We start from the raw sequence: 26,718 nt of genomic DNA on the forward strand, positions 1-26,718 counted from the left end.
GGACATGGTTTGAATTATCATCGTAATATTTTTTTTATGGGTGAAAATAGTAACCCCGCCTGCGCTAACAGGATACGCTGGCGGAGCACCAGTAAAGGGTGATAGATGAGAATGAAAACAGGCCAGTTAGCCCATCATGATGAATTCATCAGAAATTAACAATGACAGTTTCCAGGGGGAACCGCGAGGAGGTCGACCTGGTTGAGTATATTGCTAGCAATGGGATTCTTAGTCTCCATTACTAACAATCTCTTCCCCCCCCCCCTCATCTTCGTATTAGCCGTTAACAATCCACTGTTGAACATAGGCCTTCCCCTTGGGGGATTTAGCCAGTAGTTTGCCACACTTGGCAACCAGGTCGGTAGCCGCAGCTAACTAGTATGCTATACATACATTTAAATTTTGACAAAAAATCCCTTTACGTACATTTTCTGTATTTTTAGGTATAAATTCTTCTACTTACCCTATATTAATACATAGCTAATCCGTCAGATGTTGGCCTATCCAAATCCCAATTTATGTAATGGGGAAGGATATAGGTTACTTTTTATCCTGGTCAGTAAACATATCCCAGATGGAGTCGCAGGTAAAAGTTAATAATAAATAAGTGAATACAATACTTAGTAAGTATCAAATTGCTTCTATAACTTTACTACAAGCAATATACGAGTATGTATTGATCTTTTAATCACGTAGGTGGATAGAAAACGTATTTCAGTCACTTTATTAGTTAATAGTATGAAGAAATAAGTCTTAAGTAGGTAGCATGCAATTCTAATGTGACTGTACGAACGCTTTCATCTTCTTCTCATTGCTAACATGAGGTGGAGCGTTACTTATAGCGATTAGACAGATATTTAACGTTATCTTTATTCAATCTTATTATATAAAAATCTTGTGTTACAACGCTTGTTTACGCTGCTCTCAGAAACTATATAACCGATTATAATGTAATTTTGAAATTCTTTGTTCTAACTTAAAAAATAGGAGAGTTTTTAAATCCCTATAAGAAAAAAGGAACTATCTGCCGGGTGAACCATTATTAAAGTAACTGAATGTTAATTATATATTGATAGATAATTGATAGTTAATTAATAATAATTAATAAGTATAAGAAAACTCCAAGTCGAATATGGCAATGAAACTGCAGTGTATATGGAAACAACATTTTAGTCCTCGGGCATTCCTGAGAAATAAGATGTTGTTTTCAATTAATGAAACGAATGTTTGTAATAGTAAAGCACGAGGAATACCTTTTTTTAATGGATCATAATCTAATGGCAACCCTAACGGTATACACTGGCGGGACACCAGTGAGGGATAACAGATGAAAATAAAAAGGCAGGTCAGTTAGCCAATTGTGATGAATACATCTGGAATTCAGCAAGACGATTTCCAGAGGGGGCCCATGGAGGCCGATGTAACAGGGTATATTGCTAGCAATGGGACTGGTAGTCCATATTACTAACAATTCCATCCCTCCCAGCATAACGGGCATCATAGCCTTCACAGCTTATTCTGTGATACCCATGGTGCTGTTCATGTACATAGACAACGTGATAAACGTCTATCAGGTGGACCATTAACTAATTAGCAATTCAAAATTGCATAAAAAACCACCAAACTTCTAAATGCCGATGTAGTAACTTGTTACAATGCAAATTATCACACGTATGCGTTATTAATATTTATGCAGTCCTAATCATATCCTGTTAATATTATATGTAATTCAACAATGCATCCAGCGATTGACATTCTATGCAGCCAAACCAAATTATTTAATATGTAAGTGATTACATTTAGAGGAGCATAATATAATATTCTATATCTGTAACTACACTGTCCGGCTTGATATAACTAAAAGATAAATAATTAAAAATTAAATAGATGTCGAGGTTTATTGAGACTTGCTTTAGTTTAATTTCTGTAGGTGTCATAAGAAGCGACTAAGAGAACTTAATGGTCAAGGGGTGGGCAACAGCGTCCCTCTTAAAACATCAAAGCTTAACTACGGTTTCTAACGTATCTGCCAAGCATGGCAACTATTGGCAAAACCCCCCAAATAGGTGAAGACCTATGTTCAATAGTGGACAATTTACGCCTATACGATTGTCTGTTCTAGTGATTCGAAATCTGATCCAAAAACCTTACTCATTAGGAGAAACAAAACATCAAGGATACCATTGACTTCACACTATATGTATATTGTAGTAACATAATTAGTTTTTAAGAAAATTAATTATAATAGCGAACTAGACATTTTAAAATTGACATGACATTGACATTGACATTGACATCTGTCTATTCGTAGTTTTATGGGGAAATGTTCAAATTAATTTCAACGAAATATTTTCATCGAGTAAGTAAGTGTTAATCTAATTATATGAGTAATATAAAAAAAGATTGATGAATGTGGAGGAAGCGAAAGAGGTTTGTTTAAATCGAAGCATTTGGCGTTCCATTGTTTCTGCCTACCCTAATGGGAGACAGGCGTGACAGATATGTATATATGTATGTATGTATAAAAAAAAATTTAATACTATAAATCAGTAAGCGGGTTTCAAGTAGTAGCTTAACTCTTTCATTATTTAGAATTCATATATGGTACAAAGTAGAGATCTTGATTAATTGGTCTTTTTTACGTAGATATGTGGATTAAACATAGGTGCAGATATCTTTCGGCTTCGTCATATATTAGTTATCGAGGCCGAAAGTGCGGCGATCTTCAAACGATACTTACCACTTTCCATCATACATATAATCGATTTGTATGGCAAACAATCTAATTACATATATCACTGCGTTACGAGCACTATTCCTTGTAACTAAGATTTTGTGCAACCGTATCTACTATGTAATTTTATTGTTTTCTAACCAAAACTTAATCATGTAAGCATAGCTACTCAGCCGCAATATACCAGTGGGATAGAAATGCTAAAGCAAACTACTGATTTACAGTGTTTCCCTCTTGTAATGTAATTAATTTTTAATATTTTTCAATTAGGAACTTCCATCATTAATATATAAAGTACGTGATAAATACACGATATTTCAAATGGTAGACGCATGTGAACCTTTAGTTATAAATAGGAGAGATATGAAGCTGTTATTTAGTAATAGTCCAACATACAGGATAAAGGCATACGCAGGGTCGCCAGTGAAAGCATGACCTGTGAGTTAAGTTTCATTAATCTATGTGGATAATTACGTAATACAAAAAAATTTCACCATCGGACCCACATTTTTTAAATCAACACCAACGCCTATTTTATCTACGGTCGTCTACTTTTAACGCCTACACTGAGACCATAGCAGAGAACATAAAATGTCGAAACTTTTTAGACTTTCGTGTTGTTACTAGGCTTCAGATTACGCATTGTCCTGATATTCGCCCACGTTTGCGACCACACGACTTAATTATGCTGTCTACTGTACGGGTCGCGCATGAATCACTTGGGTCAATAGAACATTTATGAATCGCCTAAGTATATAAAAATAGTCTTTTAATAGTCTGAACAGAATAATTTGTTTCTATTTCGACTATTTGACAGCGAACAAATCTGTTCATCGACATATTTTTCATATCGAAACTTGTGAAGTGAATAAAAAAAAATCACTATTCAACTGGATTTTTGAGACTATGTGACGTCGTCAATTTGAATTCAATTTTCGCAAGTCTTTTTACAATCGATAAGGGGTACATTCTTATTAAAAGCCACCTTTTTTACTGAGCAAATTCTTGCCAGTAGCAATGGAAAATGTACTTGTAGACATATGACGCAGAGTTCACCATAAAACCTCTGATTACTTCATCAGAGATTACACTCACGAGCATATTTATAAATATATCTATGAACAAATTTCAAGAATTTCCAAGGGAACAGGAATTAATAAATTCGAACATAGGTATATAGCAGTGGATTTTCATCACAATCCTATTCATTCACACAAATTTATTTAGCAGGGCGTTATCAAAAATCACGCCTATTACTTATTCTAATTTAATTCTATTTTCGGTGCAGATAGAGCTATTAATCTTGATAACATCGGCTAACTACTTGTTGACGTGGTCGTTATACCTATTATTATATGAAAGAAATGTTGGACTGCTGTGATCACATAATTGAAAAATAATCGATTTTATCAATTTATTAGTTAGAGATTTTAAAAAGTAATTGTTTTAAATGTTTGAGATGTTTATTGTTATTATACTTTATTGAAATAATATTATTATGAGTATAAAGGTATATATATATATATATATATGAACAAAGATGTGAAAAAGCGAGCTTTACTCTAATAAGAGTTAACTTCCAGCAAACCCAGAGTGGGAAATTAATTACCGTGCGTATATACAATATTTCATATACATATTAAATTTAAAATAAATGAATAACGAATGCGAAATTAAGTAACCGTGTCTACGAATAGATTTTGCTTCACAATGAGCAGTTTTTTGCTCAACAAACAAGAATGACTACTACAAACGTCACAACATATGGAACTAAAGTGAGAATAAACCTGCCAATTATAAAAAAAAAATTATCATATTAATTTTAAAATTACAGATGTAATAAAATACAGAACAATAAAAAGACGAAATGAAAACCGCCAGCTGTTGGTGAATACCTATTAATTACTATCTTAGATTATATAGAATGATTTAGGATGTAAATCCTTAATTCTAGAACATAAATCTATCATTTTTAACACAGCATCATCATCATATCAGCTTTTAATTGTCTACTACTGCACATAAGTCTCCTCTGGAATGGTTTGCCAGTAGTTGCCATGCTTAGCAGGCGGATTAGCAATCGCAGTTAGGCTTCAGAGATATTCTAAGAAGGACGCTGCTGCCCAGTCATCGCCCTCCTTAATCGCCTAGTACGACACACAAGAAAAGAAGGGGTGGCCTATTCTACGTCGGGACCACACGGCCCTTACGGTTCATAAAACAATAAAACAATTTTTTTAACTATTATTATACTAATAATAAAGAGTAACTGTTGTGTGTCTTGCGGGCTCTCCTCAGCAGTTAACAATTTTCCGAACACTGCAGTAAATTAAAAATAAATGAGGTTTTATAGATACTTGTAAATAAATCTATTTGAATGAAAATGATTTGAATTTGAATATTATAATGAGGAAAAAATTAATTTTTTGTAATAGATAAACTCAGAAATAACGAATCAGATTTTAAATTTTTTACTAAGACATCATCTATAGAAAGCTACATTATAAATAAGTAATTATTATTTAAAAAGAAATCGTGCGAAGCCGAGGCAGGCCGTTAGTTCATAATAAATGTACTGGAGCTATTGTTATCAAAAATCTTTCCTATGTCTCCTTCCTTCCGATTACATGGGCCATAAAAACTGTTACGATCGTTGAACCATGCTAAATGGCGGTTCATTGCGCCTGCCCATATTTATAGTTACAGATCATGCAACGTCAAACGCCTCATGACTATGACAATGTTCGTAAAGTTTTTAATATAATTCTTACGTTTTATTTGATTATCATAGTCTTGAATTGTAATTGAATTAACTATGTTCGGCGCTTAAAAATAGTCCTATGCTCCGAATATAGCTGTTTCGATTACATTCCTTGGTCAGTTTAAAATTAGGATAGTTACTAAAAAACTTGATAACATTAAATAATTTTGATTCCTAACCACAAATAATATTCTATAAAAAAAATATATGTCATAAGTTTTCATTTTTATTATTATATATTTAAACATGGCGTATTAATTTTGTTCTAAGATATTGTTATAACAATAAAATTGTTTATCTTCTCATAAGCTATGGGTTTGGTCAAATTAGAAATAATTATATGTAGGTAAATGGCATCATATTTTTTTTTTCTAAATAATCGCTTTTTAAAAAGTCACGCAACGCGAAAGTATTTCAAATTCTTTAATATAAAGTGTTGCTAGCCACAAACTTATTTATTATGTTTAAAACTCATCAAATGTTATTACTAAGTATATTACACGTGCATTATTTTTATGTGTGTCTGGTATATGCTAAATTTGAGCCATTAACCTCGAAATATTAGCGGTTTGCGCGTTTAGGAACGCTAAAAATCTGGACTAGCCATCGATCGCTTAGTATACAAAACTTTATTTCTCGATTAATGTTTACCCAATTACCTCCGGGAGTGCTGAAAACGAGAATATCCGATGGATCTGCCGAGGCGTTTAAAATTCGACGAGGTTTACGTTATCGTATCCAGTTTTAGAACTATTCATTGAAAATTATTTTTTTTTTTATTACGCAAACGGATATATGTAGAATAGAGTCATTATTTAGTGAAACTAGTACAAGATGTTAACAATATGCAACATCTGTTTTGTGTTTGTTATATCTTATGTTAATTTAGTTACCTCAAGGTCTACATTACGTAATCAATCCTAATTTATTGCAACTACTTCTGATCTACCTTAAAATAAAAGAGTTCTGAGAGTTTTATAAAAAACATAGATGAACCGAAATACTTCATGTAAATAGCTCGATAATGTGATCCGGTTAGTAAGAATGCCTAAATAATTTATTGATTGATTGGGTTAAAAAAAATAATTTATAGTACCACTAGAAGAGGATATTTAATGATAATCAGAGCTACTAATGGTGAAAACAGCCACATTTTCTGAAATGACCATAAGAAATTACTATATTCTGCATAACCAGGTCCAATGAACTGTCAAATTTTAAACAATAGTCAAGATATTGTGTAATATACAAAGTATAATCAAATTAAGAAGTTATTTCATTTTGAAATTAGCTGAAAATTAGTGGTAACCACTTTACAATAGGTCACAATAAATTCACGTCAAGCCTTATTTGCAAAGATTAATGAACTGTCTAAGAGACACTAAAAAACCACTAATTGCTCCAGCGATTGAGTGATTATATTATCTGTGTACACTGGATTAATAGTAATTATTAAATGGCAACACACAGCGAACCGAATAATTGGACGACTCTTCCTACCACCGTTTAATAAAGGACAATTAACATTAATAACTTTAGCTGGATTCCGAAATTAATCTTCGTTTAACCCATTGTCTACCCTAGTTACAATCTTGCTAACTTTCTCTTAAGTAGAGCAAACAATGTTACTAGAAAAAAAAACTGAAACTTCAAACGAAAAATCTTAAAGCGCATTAAAATAAAAAATAGGACACTATTAATTTAATAAAAAAAAAAAACTTCTCACTGACACATTTTAGTTACCGTAATATTTATTTAATTAATACTTTATTGCATCAATTGGATAAAATCGGAATTATTACACTGATAACTGTGTCCCATCCCCGCTATAAGTTTAATTTTTTAATTCATTTTTTAATTCTTTCTACCCAAAGATTGTCTGGAAGAGATTGCTTAGCAATAAAACCACCTTTTGCACTACACTATGCTTATTGAAAATCCTTTAAAGTTCTGTAACTTGATGATTCACTGTTCATCTCAAAGGTTGACTGGTAGAGAATGCTGTATTTTATTTTGGTCAATAAAGTTATTTAAATAAATAATTTTGGTGCAATAAAGTGTTAAATAAATAAATAAATAAGATATCGACGAAAAGGCACCCGAATCCTATAGGAACATAGCACAACAAAATAACGTTATCGCTAACTCCATATACTCAGACACACGCCATCGCGCGATATGGCATATTGTATTATTGACATAAACAGTTATTTTTAGCTGTTACAATGCGAGCGCTAATCTATTCGCGCAGACGCGTCGGCGTCGCGTCGCGGGCGGGCGGCTACCAATAATAGGGTTGCTAGTAGTTAGTTAAATTTTTTAATTAAGTTAATTAAATTTTTAAACTTACCTTATCTTTTGTTGTTTTTTTTTTTTATTTAACTTAAAATGACAAACAAGCTGATGGCCCACCTCATGGAAAGTGGTAACCGTCGCCTATAGACATGAGCAATACCATGAACATAACAGAGTATACTGTTTCGCCCAAGATACCCCCCATGCGTTGCTATTTCTGAGGACTCACTTGTTATTCCTCTGTATCATGTAAATTCCTATTTGAATCATTTTTTTATAAAGAAAGAGACTATAGATATAACTTTGCGTTGATTGGAAACGATGCGCGCAACTTTAAAGCCTTTACCGCGCAAGTGGCGTTGTATAATGTCCGATGTAGTATATGACGCCACTCGCGTGAATCCTAAGACTACTTATTTTGCCATCTACTGATTAAGCTCAATAGATGGTAAAATAAGGCACAGTACCTTGCTCAGTAAGTATTTTAAATATGGGGGATGAAATTTCACATATTTAAACTATTATTTTCATTCGTCTCATCTTTATAAGTGACTCCAACTGCCTCCTTGATGAAGACAAGGTACACTAGCTTACTCAATTAATAATATTACTATTTTAATAAATATATTTAATAACTAAATTTTAAAATGAAAAATGAAAAGTGCATTTATTCCAAAAAAGTAGTTTACGAATTGAACGTATTTTTGTCCCTGTCCATAAGTGACAACCGTCGTTTCAAAGCCGCGTCGGAAACTGCGCACGCGCTCCGCATGGTCATTGCGCGACTTTGCATAATTTAACATAGTCATAAACCTATGTTTAAAAACAGCAACTGTAACGTAGCACAGGCCGTTCAAGATTTAACGTGATTTATTTATTTATTTATTTAACACTTTATTGCACCAACATAACATGATTTGTTAAAACAATTTTCAATACGTATAGTGTAGTACAAAAGGCGGTCTTATTGCTAAGCAATCTTGGTTTTTGAACTGTATATGTATGTGTATATAAGAGATTAGCGACGCATGAGTAACTTCCGCACGTAGGATGTATGTAAGAACATTAATTAATGGTCTAAAAGTTTTATTCACTTCGGTCGTTCCTCTTTTATTTGTAACAAGATATTGGTGCTTAGCGAACGAGCTGTACTCAGTTCTACAATGGAACAGAACTTTCCTGTTGGGATCGCTTTAGCGTTTTATTTTTGTTGCTTATTCCCGAGTTTATTTTTAAATTGACATTCTAAATATGAAAATAAGTACAAAGAGAACTCTATGCATGAGCAAGAGTACTCTACTAGTCTACTATCGAATGAAATTTGGTACACGGGCAGGTTATATCCTAATTTTATATACTTAAAGAATAACGTGAGCAAAGGCGCGGGATACAGCTAGTCATCTATAACATAGTCAAGCACACTCGATCAATGCCATCAGAATTTAAATTCCTTCAACAACCAATAAATAGACTACGCTATTGAATATCAAAATAGTACTTTGAAAATGATTCGTGACTTGGACACTCCGTATGATCCTCAAAGGCCGAATTGCAGGCATGTAAAAAAGAAGTTGCGAGTGACCATTGCATGCAAAATAGACCGCCTGAATTTGACTTGCAGATAACATTGGCATATCAAAGTAAATGGAGCTGGTTGTTTGTTAGTCGCACGTAATGAAATTCTGAATAAGTGACTATTATTATAAACATTTTAAATACTCAGTACTTCACGTGATAAATAATTTTTGCTACATACCTTCTACCTACATATTTGCTTCTTTATTGCCGACATATTTAAAATATGTGTAAACAACGCGAAAATTTAATATTAACTAGGTGACTATTATTTTCTATCTTTTTAAGGATTATTCATGAATCTTATTAATATAATAAATGCGAAACTTTGTAACGATGAATGGATGGATGTCATGGCAAAAACTACTGAACAGATTTGAATGAAATTTGTTACATTAGTAGGTGATAGGCAGATATTTAAATACTGATCCTCTTGATGTAAGTGCCCCTAGTACCCTTTTGAGGGAGGCCTATCTTCAGCAGAGAACAATTAACGGCTGTTATAATGATGAATATATTTGTATGTCAATTTATATAGTAAATTGACAAGTTATTATTAACATTTTTTTTATTTATGATTAGGCAATCATAAATAAAAAAATGTTTAATTTTCTATATCCCATTCATTTGTTAATTATTGAAAGCGGTATTATTTGTAATTTTTTCAAAATTTTAAAGTCTGATCAATTAGCACTAATATTGTCTATTATTAATATGGTTTATAAATTCGATTATGACAGAAATATGTATAATAATTAATCCAAATTAAAGAACCATTATTATTTACATGAATTTTCGAAAATGTTTGATATGTCAATTATTTGTCAATAACAAATTTTATATTTTTTATTATTTTTTTCAATTATCGTACAATATATATTCATCATCATCATCATCATATCAGCCTTTAACTGTCCACTCCTAAACATAAGCTTCATCCTTGGGGGTTTTGGCAATCGTTGCCACGCAAGGCAGGCGGATTGATAACCGCAATCAGGCTTTAGAAATGTTTTAAGAGGGACGCTGCTGCCCATCCCTCACCCTCCCTTAGTTAACTCTTACGACACCAACGAGAAAGTGGTGGCCTATTCTATACCGGGATCACACGGCCAATGTTATGATTATGTAATTGATATTATTGTTATGATTTTAATAAATGTATGAATGAATGAGTTGAAACGGTTTTAAAAATACAGTCATAAAAAACAGTGGAGTGTGTTGTTATTTAATACAAATGTACCTAATATTACTTGGTATTCAACGGAAGGAGTCGGTGTCGCTCCATGAAATAAATGATACGCTAAAATTAAATATATTGTCATAATGATGTCATAGAAAAATTGCATGCATGCGAGCTTTGTCACACATTACAAGCTCACTGCCAAACATATTGATCCTGTGGCCTTTTATGTTATAAAATTGGAATTGAACATATGTATGTATGACATGCTTACACATTTGGTGGATTATTTTCGATAATTGAATTAATAAGTATGGTCGACTGGTAGAGAACACCATGCGGTGTTCAGTCCGCCAAATGTACCCCTAAGGAGGTTTGGCCACGCCATAGTAGCCACGCTCGGCAGGCGGTAAGGCTGTCAACAATGGAGACTAAGGGTCCCATTGCCAGAAATATACGCACCCAGGTCGACCTCCATGTGGTTCCCCCGGAAACCATCGTGCTGAATTTCAAGTGTATTCATCACGATGGGCTAACTGACCTGCCTTTTCATCCTCGCCTATCACCCTTCACTGGTGCCCCGCCAGCGTATACCGTTAACGCAGGCGGGATTACTATTCCATCATCACCCTTTAAAAAATCCCTATTCACATACACATGGGTAAAAAATTGACCTGTTTTTGGTGAATCATTTGTATGCAGATACTCTATCTATATAATCTAAGGCCATAGATGATATAAAACACTCTTGAATGGATTTTATTGCAACCGACGATGGTGCGTGTCGCGTTAATTGACAGCAGCATCCGAGACGCGAGGGTCGACGGATGGAGCTCGTCCGTTATCCAGGTATCCAGTTACCATCCTGTGAACCTGTCAAGTTCACCATGCATCAGCAATGACATTCAATTTGTTAAGCCACAGTTTATATCAGAATTATAATCCATCTGAATTTTATATTTTTTGTTTTTTGGAAAAAAATTGCCTAGATACTATACTTAATCTACTCGTATTTCTTTATTAATTATAAATAAATTGTCCATGATATTTATTTAGTCAAATAAATAAAACAAAATAAGTTTATTTGTCTGTTATCTCTTAGTCGACTCAATCCATCGTCATTATAAAAATTATTTTAACCTGGTTACATAGACGAAATTGCGTTAAAACTATTTATTATTAATATTAAATGTGAAAGGGAATCTGTATGTTTGTTGCTTATTACCTTTTGGCGCATTAACAACTAAATCGAGCGTTACGAAATTTGGTGTACATGTAGAATCAATTTAGCATGAGGAAGAATATAGGATGCTTTTTATGACGTGGACAAATTCATGGAAAAAAGTAGTAAAACTTTTTTATACCACGAAGGTGTCAAATATGCATACAGTTCGTTTGACGGTAAACGGTCACCGTAAGCTATTGATGTCTGTAACACTAGGAATGCCATATGTGCGTTGCCGACTTTAAAGAAACCTTAATACACCCTTTTTGAATACCCCTGTACTGTAGTCTCTAGGAAAGACCTCGTCAGAGAGCTCATTCCACAGCCTGAGCGTTCGCGTCACAAAACTCCTCCGAAACGACACTAACACGACCATTATAGGTTCTAGTGTGTAAGGACGAATTCCCTGCCGATGGCAAGCGGTGCGATGATAAAAGGTGGTTATGGTACAGGTATTTATTTATTAATTAGTACAAACATGTGTACATGGCGGACTTAATGCTAAAAGCATTCTCTCTCAGTCAACCATAGAGAAGTGTGAGAATACTCGAATGCGGTACTAGTAATTATTGTATATTATACATACATACTAAAATTACATATATAAACAAATAAATATATATAAATAACAAATATACTGACGCATATATAAAATATACTTTATTATACACATAATTGAGAATAATATATTATATGTATAATAATGTATAATATTATCTATACTGTGGGCATAATTTCAAACGATTCACAGAACACAATCCGTTATACAGGCAGTATTTTGTGTATATTAATAAAAATCCTCCTTCCTAGGTTTAACCATACACTTACCATTACTGTCACAGCTGACAAATACTGCATTAACTACGTGATTTTAACATTATATTGACTGCCACATAAAAGTCCGTTTTACGCTTAAATTTTTAAACAAATTTCTCTTTAACACTTTTGCTTTACACAATTCTTAGAAACCGTTACGTAACAAGTAAACATTGCTGCATTTGCATCTTACTATGCAATAATTTCTACGCTTGTCTTAGATGTAACTATTTCAAATCACAAGATGTATGTATATATTATTATCGTAATAAGATGGATGATTTTCTGCGAGTGCGTCCCCTGTCCAACTTCGGTAACCGTTTCAACTGTTTTTTCAACTTCAATTCCCTAAAAAACTGATGTCTTCGAAATATAGAATGCTTTCTGGAGACATCAATTTTACTAAAAACTGGAGACTAAACAAATTCACTGAAATTAAACAGATATCAAACTTATTGAATATCACCCAGATTCTGTTATATTATAATTCGTATTCAGCAGGGATTTCAATTTTAACCCCTCAGTTCTTCTAATGTAGACATTTTTTTTAATGGGTAATAATGGAATGGTAATACCACCTGCACTGTTGGTACACGCTTACAGGCTTCTAGTGAGAGATGATAGGCAAAGATGAAAGCAGATCAGTTAGCCCATCGTAACAAATTCAACAAGAATTATCCATGATGGTTTCCAAGGAGAACCGTGGGGAGGTTGATCTGATATTGCTAGCAGTGGGGATTTTTAGATCCCATTAATTTAATAGGTACTATTCGCGGTGAAATAAGTTCTATATTGTGAATTTAAAATAAAAGAAAATTGAGTTATATATTTCAATTACTAAAACCATGTATTGACAATTTCAAAGTCAATAATATAACGGACGGTACCTAAACTTGAAGGCGGACCCAAAAAATATAAACCAAATTTACTGTATCATAAACTGCCATTCAATGTTTTAATTCTGGTTATTACGCACATTCCAGGGTTTAAATAATCGCCAAGAACGCGTCGAAATTACTTACAGAGTTCCGTACGTAATTTTATGGTAATGTAAGAAATAAACTGAGTAGATGAAATAGTTCCGTACATTGCATACATACTTAAATTTTGAATGAATGAATGAGTATACTTTATTTGCATTATACAATATAGGAAATAAGCAAGACAATTTACAAACACAACGATACAATTGTATAAGTACAGTAAGGCGGTCTTATTGCTGAGAGCAATTATAATTTTTAAATTTCAAATATAGACTTGAATAATCTTCTCATTTCTAGTTTTTATGTGTTATTATGTTATTAAGACTCAGCATCAAATAATTTCTGGATATAATGGTAAAATCAGTTCATGTTGGTTGGTATTTTTATCCAAAAAGATTTACAAAATAATAGAACTATCAAAAACCTATATAATTCTCCAAACATGGCTTTTATTATAATGAATTTTTTGATTAAAGTGACAAGTATAATCATTGAAATTTTAGACGTTTACGAGTAAGGTAAGCAAGGACATGATACCTTAGTAAATACACCTCTAATAAAAACAAAAGAAACTAGGTCGCAGGTACTATTCCTAAGCTATGAACTAGATACGTGAAATTGTTAATATTTACTGTTAAGTGTAGAAACAATCAATTAATTTACTACATATTGCGCTTTTGAAAATCGAATACGGAACACTAAATATATGAAATTTGTTGTAATTCGCAGTGTCAATGATCTCAGTGCGGAACGATTCTCCGCGTGTGTTATTTACAACTTTACGGCTCCCTTTGAGCTTTATGGTACATTCTCGCTGTTTCTTCACCTTGACAAATGTTTACAAGGATCATTTGTTTTTCACATTTCGCTTAGCAACTAATATTTTACTGAGAAATTACCATTAACATTTTCCTCCATGTTTTAGATCGATTATATTTCATTCATACTTATTAAGACATAAGTAAATAAAAAAGGTATATTATATACATAAAATTGCCGTGTAGGTCCTGGCATAGTAAGACATACCTTCTTTTCCTGTGGATGTCGTAAGAGGCTACTAAGGGAGCTTATGGTAGAGGGTGGGCAGTAGCGTTCCTAAACTGTGGTGGCCAAGCCGCCTGTCAAATGTGGCAACTACTGGCAATACCCCTTTATGGGTGAGGCTATGTTCAACAGCGGACAGGTAAGAATATATATATATATATATATATATATATATATATATATATATATATATATATATATATATATATATATATATATATATATATATATATATATATATATATATATTTACACAAAATTAGTTCCAAATCTTGAGTCATCGGATTTTGTCAATCTAAAATCACCTTATTCTTCAAAATGTACCTAATAAAACTGAAATATCTACGGATTACAACCAGTAATATATAAATTTCTCTAATTAATCGCTATCTAATGCATCTCTAAATGTATACTTGTAATAAACATCTAAGTTAGGTATATATGTTTATACAATCACCAACAAAATTATTGGCTAATGCACTCATATTGTTTACATTACTTCCAGTAGCTGTGTATGTTTTTTTAATTAATAAAATAAAACAGATACCTACTCACACGTGCGGCTTGTTCACGTTCGATAATTAAAATTAATGGAGTGGTAATGATGTATCATTAATAATTTGTTATGAATGATTATGAATAATTATTATAAATTCGCATCACATCGGAAGTGCATATTATTTAAATATTCGGGTTACATTAGCCAGCCTTGGACGTCTGACTAAGACCTAGGTCCATAGACGACGAACGGAAGTCCACTAGTGGGATTGACCTCCAACTCAAAACGAGATTTGATAATAGGTATTGGTACATGATACGTGACTCACTTATTCATATGAATGCACTGATAAATACGAAATATACATACAAATTTATTTACTGCACGATGATTGACTGTGTGATTCATTTGCCATTATCTTACCTATTTTATGCCCTGAACATTGATTAATAATCATACCTACTTGAACAACAATTAGTCCATTACCTTAGGGTTGGCTTGAAAAGATTGCTCTCAACAATAAGGCCACCTTACTGTACTTATACAATTGTATCGTTGTGTTTGTAAACTTTATGAACGCAATAGAACCCAAAACAATGATTTTGAATTTTTGTCCAATTGTCTGTACATTTGTGCACGCTAATCTCAGAAACGGCTTAACCGATTTGAATGCGGTTTTCACTAATGCATTTGTGTTCAGTTTATTTCAATCAGTTTATAAATAAAAAAGTTATATCATTCTAAAGAATAACAAATTCACATATAAAATGCTATAAAATAACCGATCAGTTGAATTGGCTGAAACTTTATGAAGGTAGTATGACCCGATTCATGAAGAGTTCCAAACGGGAACGATATACGGGAACTACATAGTTAGAAGCGGACAACACCGCGGGCAACGGCTAGTACAAAATATGTATCGTGCAGGCACCGAACCTGCAACCATTGGTGTGTGTTAAACTACACCATCATCTTCAAATTTGTAATAAATTATCATTGTACCGTCTATGGCCTCCCATCATCAGGTACAAAAACCCATGAGCATTACAAATGGTGAAGCTTAATACAGACCAGTGGCTCTCATTGTATCGACTCACGCTCTGTAATTAACTTCACCTCCGCTCGGAGCCGTACCATTGTGTAAACGGTACGATGTCCCGTGGGACTGCCGTTGCATTTGTATGAACACGGAGGGGCACAAGCTGTATAAGAGAAGCGAAGTATTTTGTACATATTGAACTTAGATTATATAGATAAAGCATCGAGTCTCAAAAGCGGCTCAATTTTTTGTCAGCTAATTGTTAAATTAGCCGACTCGTTTTTTTATCAATGTTTTATATACTTATGCTTATAATATAAAATGTCTTGACGTATTATTTCATAAATAAAATGAGTCTAGAGCGGCCCATGAGTTCATTAAGCATAAAGCCCTGTAGCTATAAAGAACAGCCTTGAGCCAACTGCATCCACTGACTCCCTGTTATGTGTTTTTGGTCGTCACTCTATCCAGTGAGGGGTTTTATCTTGAAAATCCTTCAACAAGACATGTAACATTGGTGCAATATTTTATGAGCGAGTAACATAGGCTATATATATATATATATATATATATATACAACTTAAAATGGCAAACAAGCTGACGGCCCACCTGATGTAAAGTGGTAACCGTCGCCTATAGACATGAGCAGTACCATGGACATACCCGTACATGAACGTACCCCCCATGCGTTGCCATTCCTGAGGACTCAGGTGTTATTCCTCTGTACCCAGTAAATTCACGCCATATCCCACCCTTCAAATCGAAACACAGCCATGCAAACACAACTGCTTCACGGTTGAAACAGGAATGGGACAGAGGTACCCAAACAATCGACTTCTGTACAAAGACTCCCTCTGGTATATGTATTATTTTCAAAAATCCTATCTACTCGTTCGAAGCCTGGCCGGGTCGTTAATAATCAATAAATATTATTAAATAAATAAGTAAAACAACCACTTTTAACCACCTGTTTCAGATTATATTTCAATCTTCCGTACAATTTTATTATGAGTGAATTTCAAATCCCGTTAAATACGTTGTTTAAAAGTTGATCAGATAATTCTACAAGCAGGTTGTCAAGCGGCCGCTTGTCGTTCATGACTTGTACACACCTAATAGAGATATTATCTTACTCGAGCCAGGAGTTGCGTACAGTTAGGATCGAGGGAATCCTTTATCAATAATTTTATCATCGCTTCAATAACTGACACCGCGAGATACAAGATTCGATTATATTCTTATTTACATACCATTATGAATAGTAATTGGGTTTTAAAGTGTTATAATATATTGGGAGTTCAGTAGATATAGATAGATAGAGATACACATTTAGTAGAATTAATTCTGTTCTAGCAATATAGGTTTTTTTTTTTATTTAATCTAAATGTATAAAATATATAACGTATGGTGAGTGAGGGGGCCCTGATATCCATCCTATACCCATCTCTTTCCTAATCCTAATAGGCAGGCAGCACCCTGCAATACCTCTGGTGTTGTGAGTGCTCATGGGCGGCGGTAGTCATTTACAATCAAGTGAGCCGAGCCGCATGCTCGTTTATCCCACGTCTTATAAAAAATAAAGAAAAACTTACTTATATTTAAATTATTCAACTCTACATTATTTTCGGATTTCGAATTTTAACCTTGATGAAGAGTTTTTAATGGGTGATAATGGTATAGCAATATCCTGCGCTATCGGTATACGCTGGCGAGACACCAGTGAAGGATGAAAGGTGAGGATGAAAATAGATCAATTAGCCCATCGTAAATAATTCCACAAACATTCACTACGATAGATTCCAAAGGAAAACGCGACCTGATAGAGTATATTGCTGGCAATGGAGCTGTTAGATCCCTATTATTAACAATCCCTTCACCCCTGCTGAAGGGTTGATACGTGTTTATCATGCTTGAGAATAAAATTGTGAAGGATCATCATTATCCTCCTACCCTCATCACAATTATTTATGTTTTGTTTTATACAACTTAACCGTTGCCTATAGAAAAGAGCAGTACCATGGACATAACAGAGTATACTATTTCGCCCATGATACCCCCCACGCGTTGCCATTCCTGAGGACTCAGGTATTATTCCTCTGTACCCAGTAAATTCACGCCATATCCCACCCTTCAAACCGAAACACAGCCATGCAAACACAACTGTTTCACGGTTGAAACGCGAATGAGACAGAGGTACCAAGCAATTGACTTTTGTACAAAGTCTCCCTCCTCTTATTTAGGGTCGGAGTAATATGTTTTCCTCTTCCATTCATCTTCATCATTACAGTCTTTAACCCTCCATTGCTGAACATAAGCCTCTTCCTTGGGGGCTTTTGCCAGTAGTTGGCCCGCTTGTCAGGTGGATTGGCAACTAACAGTTAGACTTTGGTGAAGTTTTAAAAGGGACGCTGCTGCCCATTCCTCGCCCTCCCGTAGCCACCTCTTACGACATCCACAGGAAAGGAAGGGGTGGTCTATTCTATGCTGGGATCACACGACAATTCCATTCGTCTTATTCGCTATCATTTCCGCATTCACTCCGATAATTATTATGTTTATAAAGATAAAAAATATATGAACTGGGTTAAATAAACTGATAGCATTAATATTTGTATTAATTTAATATAATTTGTTTGTTTCAGATCGCTGCTTCTCGCAGCGTTCATATTAAGTAATTGCATCACATGGACTGTATGCAGACATCACTACACACATAATGTAAGTATATACGTATATGTATTTCATTAAACATGTTACGCAGCGCCATCTATCCTCAAATCAAGCAAACCTCTTATTATGGATACTAGACAACTAATAAAAACTTTATCTGTAAATAATTAAATACTTAAATTTAATAAATAATAAATGTATTAATTATTTATACAATAAATATATTTTATGAAAGATAAAGTGGAAATCGTTAGCTATCTACTAGTGAATCGGATGATTTTCTCCAAAGAAACATAAACCCAAAAACGACGAAAACTTTTCCTTCCATATTAACATATACCAAGCCGTCTCATCAGCATGATAGTAGTATTCTCCTCTTATGGAGTCTCCTTAGCTATACGTTGACATCATCCGTCAACCCAGTATAACACGTAAAACCCAGTGCTATCCCCAATACTGTGGAGGAAAAGGAATTGTAAGTAATGGGTATAGTAAATCAATATTTTTTTAAACATTTGTTAATTCATCACACAAAAACTGCTGCACGAAATTGAATGCAATTTTCACAATTGCATTCCTGAATATCTGTCTTAATAATTCCTATTTCTCAAATCCACGCGTACGAAGAATCAGACAAAAAACGTGTTGAATCAAAAAACAATTATAGATTACAAAAATCCCACAAAAAATAAAACGACATCAGTTGTGACAACCCAGTTATTTTAATATAAACACAAAACTGTTAAAACAATTTTGATAAAATTTCTATGGGATAGATCTTTAAGTTATCTTTCCCCATAAAATAAGAATTTTCCAAATCGGTTTATAACTCAAGGATTTAATTTTACATAAAAAAATACAATCGATATATAAACAATTGAATCGTAAAAATAAAACAATTTTTATGCAATAGATATATACTACGGTATAATTCAGTTCGTAACAGTCTAAATTAAACACGCGGGTACGTTGGCTTCATCCTTGACATTGGTTGTTCGCGCTTTATACTCGTAAAATATTATTATGGCAACACCAATAAATTTATTTATTTTAGCGGGGATTTCTTATTTTACATTGTTATTGGTTATATGATTCCTTTATTGACAACTACCATAAATAAAATGTCATAATATTGTTTTTTTTTTTATTTGACAATGAGCTAGTGTTGCCCAATATTTTATTGTTATACGATTAAAAACTATCGCCTATGCCCAAAAACATTGTAATTTAGTCTAATATGAAAATAACATTATTTTCCTAATTAAGTTTTTTATGCAGAATACGCTCGTCAATAGATATTAAAATTTTTTAATTACGACACTATTGAGGTATAACGTAACTTCATGTCTCGAAGCACTATGCAAATAACAGTCAATAATTTTTAAATCATCTTAACAATAGAAATTTTCGACTTTGAACTGGCAATCCCACTTTCCTTTTTACTTTCAATCCAGATTTCTTTTAATAAAGATAGTTTTACTGATATAATGAATAAAACTGAAAATAAGAACTATAAATACTTTAACTTTTTCCCACAAACTCCTTGATGATTATAGAACAAATTAATTCATGTGACATTAGAAATAATTTTAATTGAATTCATTCAAAAGAAGAAAGACTAATGGGTAAAACTGATCAATTAATTTATTTTTTATAGCTTTTTGGTCAAGTCAATGCATTTGTTCACGTTTCTATGAAATCTTATTGAACCACTAATATAGTATGTTTCATTAACAATTTTAGTCTAAACATTTAATAATTTAATTCTATTTTAAGAACTAATTGCATAATTACCATAAATTATAAATATCTAAATAGAAGAGATAGTTAATTTAGATATATAATTAGAGATAAGTAATATATATATATATATATATATATATATATATATATATATATATATATATATATATATATATATATATATATATTTCTTTGAGATCACTGCCAGCTGGTAGGATGCCTAGGATACTTGCTGCATTTCCACGCTAGTCCATTCCTTTCCATTTTAGTCTTTAACATATTTAATTATTGTTTACTAGCTTTCATATTTTATCTGTAGCTTCGCTGGACGGTATTAAAATTAGTCTATATCTGTCACCATTCTATATAGTACGTGTATACCAAATTTCATATAGATTAGTTATATGATAAACAAACTCAATGCCACATTTTTAATATTAGTAAGGATTTTTCTTATCTTTATGTATGCCCATTATTTGAATTTCCAATGACTTACAATTTCATGTGCGTCTTATATTATGGATGAATATTAGAATTGAACCACTTTTAAGACACAGCATGGAACCATATGAAGCGAGAGCATTTCATTAAGTGCATATATAACGTACGAGTGCGTGGACTCAGGGTTGAACCGTGTCTACGTTCGTAATAAATATCAAGTTAATGCCCGTAAATTTAACAATTATTGAAAAGTATTTAAATTCCTATTAGATAGTATACGACTCGAGTAACAAAAAATACTACAAATTTTCAATTGATAAATTTATAATTCGCTATTTATTTATATTAAGACTTCATTTAACTTACTCTAAAAAAATAACATGTAATTAAAATTTTTTATTACTCCTTCTACACTCTCTTGCGTTCTTTTTTTTTCTAGTGGCCAAAAGGCCAAAAAACAATGAACAGAACAGATCACAAATTTAATTAAAACTTCATTAAACAAGATAAAATAACCTACAAAGTAAAAATTATGATACTGTGATATTACATATATCCAGAAAGCCAGTCAGGCAAACATGATTAAATTGTTACGGTATCATTGCTAAATCTCCTAAAAAAAACAACAAACGACACCATAGTTGTAACTAGTATACATACATTATTAATTTGTAATGGCAACCCTACCAGAAAGCAACCGAAAAGCTTTAGAAGAGTAATAAATCTAATCAAAGATGGCGTCGAAATTGATGGGTGCGTTAACATCATGTCACTCAGCGGACACGGCGCGATATAGTCATGCAGTTTAAAAACACTATTTCTGGATCTATGAGCAATGAGCCTATGATCTACTTACCACTGTCGAGAACAAAAATGTTGTATATATACCAATATATTAATTTCTGTTAAATACCAGCTCTAACCCATTGCTAGCAATATATCCTGTCAGGTCAACCTCCACGTGATCTTCCCTGGAAACCATCGTGCTGAATTACAAGTGTATTCTATGTGCGAGTCTAGTATTAGACCTCACAATTGAATTAAACCTTTTAAGACAGTACTAGAAGGTAACTGGTAAAAGCTGTAATCATCATCATATCAGCTTTTAACTGTTTACTGCTAAACATAAGCCTCCCCCTTGGGGGGTTCTGCCAGTAGTTGCCACGCTTGGCAAGCGGATTAGTAACCGCAGTCAGGCTTTTGAGATGTTTTAAGAGGGAGGCTGCTGCCCATCCCTCGCCCTCTCTTAGTCGGCTTTTACAATACCCACGGGAAAGGAAAGGGTGGCCTATTCTATGCCGGGACCACACAGCCAACGGTAAAAGCTAGTTACTTAATAATTAGTTACCTACATATTTGTAAGCGACTCTTGGCAACAAGATAAACAAAATGACAGAATATTTACCTACCTTAACATGATGGAGCATTTATTTTCAATATATTTGCTCATAATTGTCCAAGTCATCTTTATATGAAGCTTCAACGTTCAATTTTAGATATTCTAAGATAAGATTTCGATGTGGAAATCCGTCGAGACACAGTTCAAAAGCAGTCTTTATTTGAGGGAGAGTCGAGTGGTGCAGCGGCTGAGCACCCGCCATTCTCGCCGTCGATTTGTTGTCAAGTTGTTTATTATCATAACATTTATTCGAATTGCCCGCCGCGCCGTGACGATCGTTATTTCATACGTAGGGCTTCCACATGTGGATGTATGTAGCATACAAATTATAAGGAACTATGAGTAAACGCTATTTCCTCTACAGAAAATTTACGATCCCTTCACCAAAACAGTATTACATTATCTGGGACCAATATTATTCTTTAGTTATAAATTATATGCCCTCTTTAATTTTACTAACGATCTTAATATGTTTAATAGACGCCGAAACAATATTTATTAAAATTTATTTGTTTGTTTGTCTGTCTGTCTGTTTGTTACAGTATCACGCAGCAATTACTGTACCAAGTTCAATATCATATTTGTGGTTCTTGATGGTCTAACTTAATACGTGATGAATGTTTTATCTTAATACCTACGTCATTTAAAAGTAGCGTATTACGTTAGTTTTCCTGCCTCTGAAATTCACACGCATGAAATAGGGAAAAAAGCTATATATTAGTATCTTATGTGTTAGAATATGGGATATACATATGATATAGGACCTACATCTGTACCAAATTTCGTTCAAATCCGTTCCACTGTTTAAACATAATTGAGTAACAATCAAACAAATTTTCATATTTAAAATAATTAATAAACAGAGTATAAGAATCTATCTATATTAACGATGGTTAGTACAAATCCCTGTATCTAAATGTATACACTATTTAAGTACATCAGAATCTTAGATAAATGTACCTAATAATATTTATATTCCCGATATCTCTCATATGCATTTAAATAACTTAATCCTACTACATTGAGCAACAACTGAACACCGACGAGTGAGAAGTTACCGTCAATATTACGACATGATGTTTAAAGTAATTGAAATACACGTAGATACAGCGTCAGAGTAGATACATATATATGGGATACATTATAATATATGGTAACAAATTTTTAACGTTAAATTAAGAGAGGGCGCTGCTCTCACGTAAACAATACTGTCCTATGTTAAAATATATTAAAAATATTTTCTCCTATTAATCCATAAAAAAAAAACGACTAAAAACAAAAGTTAAAAGTGTAGACTACATGTGACAGTGTTAGCAGCGATTAATAACACAAGAATTTTGCAAAATTAACGAAATTTATAAATGCCAGTGACAGCGTACGTAAACAGAAGTTTATAGTGTATATTTAGTGAAAAATCAAAACAATACCAGAACTAACTCATCGATGGTTACAGTGCATAAAAGTTGTGAAGTTATTTGTGTTGTGTTTTTCGAGATAAAGTTCTTCGATGATAAAAGTAATTCGATAAGTTATACCTTTTAAAACTACCCACATTAAAAAAAAAAAGAAGACGTATTATTTTACAGCGATACCTAGATTATATAGTGCAATTAAACAATCAAATTACGTAAGTTGAATCAATTACTTACATAATCGAAACGGTGCCAACTATTAACCATAAGATGGCGCTTCAATGTGCAGGATGTTTTCAAAAAATCAAAACCAAAGAATATCTTACATGTATTTTATGCAAAAAGAATTATGACCTCGAATGTTCCAATGTTTCTATTCAAAGATTCCTAAATACAATGACTAAGGAACACAAGGCATCTTGGAGTTGTCAAATATGCCGTTGTCAAAAGCCAAAAACAGACAACACAAATACTCCTATTCGATCATTGCATTCCAACGTATCCTTGAAGGAAACCTCTGAGTTTGGTGAGGATTTCGTCACAACAAGGAAGAAATGTAATGGTATAAATGTATCATCATGCTCGGATGTGGATCTTAGTATATTAGGAGATACACTGGAAGCTGAAAATATTCAAAAACAAAGTAACTTAGCATCATACCATACGAAAAATCCAGCCGAATCTACCAATCTTACAGTGAATTCGACAGACTTGAGTGTACTTCTGGATACGAAGTTAGAAAAAATAAAACAATCTTTATTGAGTGATATAAGGTCAACAATAATCTCAGTAACTACCTGTGAAATCTCAAAATTGAAATTAGAGTTAACAAAAACTACAAGTCTTTTATCAAGCGAACAGGATAGCCTCAAAAAAGATATTAATAAAATGAACAAAACGATAATTAAACTGGAAGCAGAAAATACAAAACTTTGTAAACAACTACAAGAAATACAGGAACAAATTGCAAAGTGTAATTTAAATTTCTCGCAATCTAAAAGTAATATAACCGATATAAAAAAGAAAGTAGTCCTTTATGGTCTTAGTGAACAAGAATGGGAAAGAAAACTATAATGAATTATTTGACCGAATTGTATATATATTTCACGAAATATTGAATATAAATGTAACTACCTATATTGAAGACATAAAGAGAATCGGAAGAAAAAACCATGCAAGACCAGTAGTAATCGAATTGTTAAGTAAAAATATAACCAAACATATACTTCAAAATAGACGTCTTTTCAAGCACACTGGTCTGTCTATATCTGAATTTTTAGATGACGAGATGCTACAAAATAGGAAAAAATATATAGAAATCCTTATTGATGCTCGACGTAATGGTCATCGAGCAAAGATTATAAATAATAAGCTAATAATCGATGGTAGAGAATATAATACACTTAATACACTTAATACTAGTTCAATTGACCTAAAACAAAAAAATAATCAGAAATTAAACAATGAAGCAACCGCCAGACTCTCCTTATCTGCAAGTAATCCTGAAACATCTTCTATGCAAAAAACATTTCGAAAATAAATTCAATATATTATACCAAAATATAAGAAGCATAAAAAATAAAAAACATTTACTGGAAGCCGCAATCGAGGAAGATGGAAATTTACAAGCTCTCTGCCTATCAGAAACTTGGATCACGGAAAGAAAATTGGACTTACTACATATGGATGGTTTTAAGTTGGTTTCAGCATACTGTCGGAGTAACCAAGAAGGAGGAGGAGTATGTATCTTACTGAAAGAAGATATAGAGTGTAAGGAGCTTAAGGATGTTGTGGATTTGTCTATTGAGTCAATTATTGAGTTAAGTGGAATAGAGATACCTAAAATGAACTTAATATTAATTAATTTATATTGGCCAAATAAAAACAGAATGCCAGAGATATTCTATAAATCACTGGAAGATCTCTTACAGTTGTTACAAATAAAATATAATAAAAGGAATGTAGTTATAGGAGGAGATTTCAATATAAATATTTTAGAATCATCTTCATCTAATTATCTATTAGATCTTATGAGGTGTTCGGACTTCCATCAATATGTGAATGAGCCTACCAGAATGACGAACAAAAGTTCTACATGTATAGACCTCATTTTTGCAAATTTCCATAAAAGTAATTTCCAGTTAAAAATTCATGAATATGGTTTCTCAGATCATAAAGGTATATTAATGACTATACCGACAGATAAAAATAAAATAAAAAAATGTTGGTACTTAGATAAAAGGATATTCAATGAAAAAAATATACAAAAATTTAAATTTGAACTAAGTAATGTTAAATGGAACAAAATAATCGATATAAATAAAAATATACATCAAAATTATAGTATATTTATAGAAACATTACAGGAAATATTAAATAAATGTATACCTAAAATTACAATAGCAATTAAAAATAAGAAAAATAAATCTTGGTTAACGAAAGGAATAAAAACATCATGTAAAAATAAACGTTTGTTAAAAAAATTTATTTGTAAAATTGATAGTCCTATTTTAAATCAAAATTACAAACAATATGAAAAAATTTTGCAAAAATCAGTTAAATTATCAAAAAAGTTTCAAAATATTCAAAGAATAAAGAAATCTGAAAATAAAATTAAAACAATGTGGTCTATAGTTAAGGAAAATACAAATAAAAGTATTCGAAATATTAAAAAAAATATAAAATTAAAAATTGAAAATAATATCACAGACAATCCCACAAAAATAGCAAACTCATTTAATCAGTTTTTTGCTTCTATTGGAAATGATAATGTAAACCAAAGTCAGCCATTACAATTAAATAAATGTATGAGTAGCACCATCGAAAACTCTATGTATCTCAAACCGGTGGACTTAAAAGAAATTCAAACTATTATAAAAAAACTAAAAAATAAGCGTAGCTA

At 32.5% G+C, this 26,718-nt stretch overlaps 1 protein-coding gene across 7 annotated transcripts in view; it reads left to right on the forward strand.

Annotated features, from left to right (window-relative positions):
- The window catches only part of LOC113519878 (papilin), a 134,748-nt gene that overhangs the window by 57,969 nt on the left and 50,061 nt on the right, over positions 1-26,718 (forward strand). For all 7 annotated transcript variants that reach the window (XM_052900391.1, XM_052900390.1, XM_052900392.1 and 4 more), the window contains exon 2: positions 18,794-18,869. In XM_052900391.1, coding sequence (XP_052756351.1) covers positions 18,794-18,869 — 76 coding nt within the window. The remainder of the gene's footprint in view (positions 1-18,793; positions 18,870-26,718) is intronic.

The sequence above is a fragment of the Galleria mellonella genome, unplaced genomic scaffold (genome assembly GCF_026898425.1).
Source record: "Galleria mellonella isolate WM207_F2 unplaced genomic scaffold, CSIRO_AGI_GalMel_v1 utg65, whole genome shotgun sequence".
Taxonomy (NCBI): Eukaryota; Metazoa; Arthropoda; class Insecta; order Lepidoptera; family Pyralidae; genus Galleria; species Galleria mellonella.